At 37.7% G+C, this 1,534-nt stretch overlaps 1 protein-coding gene across 1 annotated transcript in view; it reads left to right on the plus strand.

The window, feature by feature from the left end:
- Positions 1 to 1,047, plus strand: part of LOC101845127 (sex hormone-binding globulin) — a gene marked incomplete at its 5' end in the record, with an annotated part of 5,567 nt that extends 4,520 nt beyond the window's left edge. Inside the window, 1 exon segment of the mRNA XM_013088045.2 lies at positions 183 to 1,047. Within this exon segment, the coding sequence (XP_012943499.1) occupies positions 183 to 281 (99 nt within the window).
- Positions 1,048 to 1,534: the final 487 nt, after the last annotated feature.

Consider the following 1,534-nt stretch of genomic DNA (forward strand, 5'->3'; position numbering starts at 1 on the left):
ACATACATACATACATACATACACGAACTCCTTTTCATATACACATTAACACAGACACACATACACTCATACACATACTCACAGGCACATTCACACACGTAAATATATCTTTACAATAAAGATAATTTTGCTTGTATAGATCTAGATGTTAATTTTCGTTGTTGTTTTTCTTTCCTTTCCAGAATCTACCCGGCCATTTCGAGGGTTGTATCAGAAATGTGCGCATCCCCACCGCACTTCTCTCGCCCCCGAAGTACTATGCCGTCTCTGTATGTGACTAATTGCCCTCGCTACACTTATCAGCACTGCCGCAAAACACGAATGATGTACAAGACAATGACGCCATAGGATGGTCATTGCTCTTCTTGCCCTCTCCTCACTGCTGCAGCACTCGTTGGCATGGTTACCGGTACCGGAAATGGACGCCCACGAAATTATGCTCTATTACAGTACTGTGACATGATTCAGTGGCTTTACTAGGTTCGGGGACATTACATAATGCGTATTATTAGACACCAAGCACACTTTTAGTATGTTTTGCCTGCGGGGAACTGTCCTGCAGCTGTAGAGACTAAGATGTGTCTGGTTGATTGGGAAACAGGCACCAAAACCTGCGCAGTTGACATTTTCATAGTGATTTACGAAAAGTTGGGGAGACGATGGGCGTGAAACATTCTTCCAATTGGAAAGAATTTAACATTCTAACAAGTATGGACGATACTAGAATTCGGAAAATAGGACGAAGAGACGTGAGAAAGGAAGGAAACCCAAAAAAAAGAGACAATTCAAGATATGACGTATACAAGACGCTTAATCGTTATAAAATTAATCTTTACTGGTGAGTTTTAGCCGGTGTCCATTCTGCAAACAATAATAATATAGATCTAATATAATAATGCTAGAACTGGCTAGAGCTATTCAAAAACGATTTTGGCTTCGGAGTTAAAAACAATGAGACCATCAACACTGTCGTGTTTTTTTCTGAATGTATGTGTACAAATGTATGCAATTCTGTGTCTTGGCTTTTGTGCATTATATTTGTAAAAACAAAAAATAAAAAATAAATAAAGATAAAAACTTAAATTTAATGTGAATAAAGAATCTCCAGTCCCCTCCTGTTCTCCAGTTGCAATGAGGGTGACGATGATGATGATGAATATGAATATGATGATGATGATGATGATGATGATGATGATGATGATGATGATGATGATGATGATGATGATGATGATGATGATAAAAAAATAACATGAGCTGTCTTCAGAAACACGAGGAAAACCAAAAAAGTAATTTCGATTTCTTTTTATTTTCTCAATATAGACCTTCGCCAGGCGATCGACAACAATTGATTCTCTTAAGCACAGGAGTCCGTATTCAAAGACAGCAATAATTGACGCACTGGAATACATAAGTCCAAAATTGTAAATATAAGAATGTCTAAAGATTTTTTTTGATTGATTCATGTGTTAGCGTCCCTGAAGTTGTAGCAGGGTTTAGATGCAGTGGCAGCGAAGCTAATTTAGATTAGTTGACT

Source organism: Aplysia californica, unplaced genomic scaffold (genome assembly GCF_000002075.1).
Source record: "Aplysia californica isolate F4 #8 unplaced genomic scaffold, AplCal3.0 scaffold00676, whole genome shotgun sequence".
In the NCBI taxonomy this organism is placed as follows: Eukaryota; Metazoa; Mollusca; class Gastropoda; order Aplysiida; family Aplysiidae; genus Aplysia; species Aplysia californica.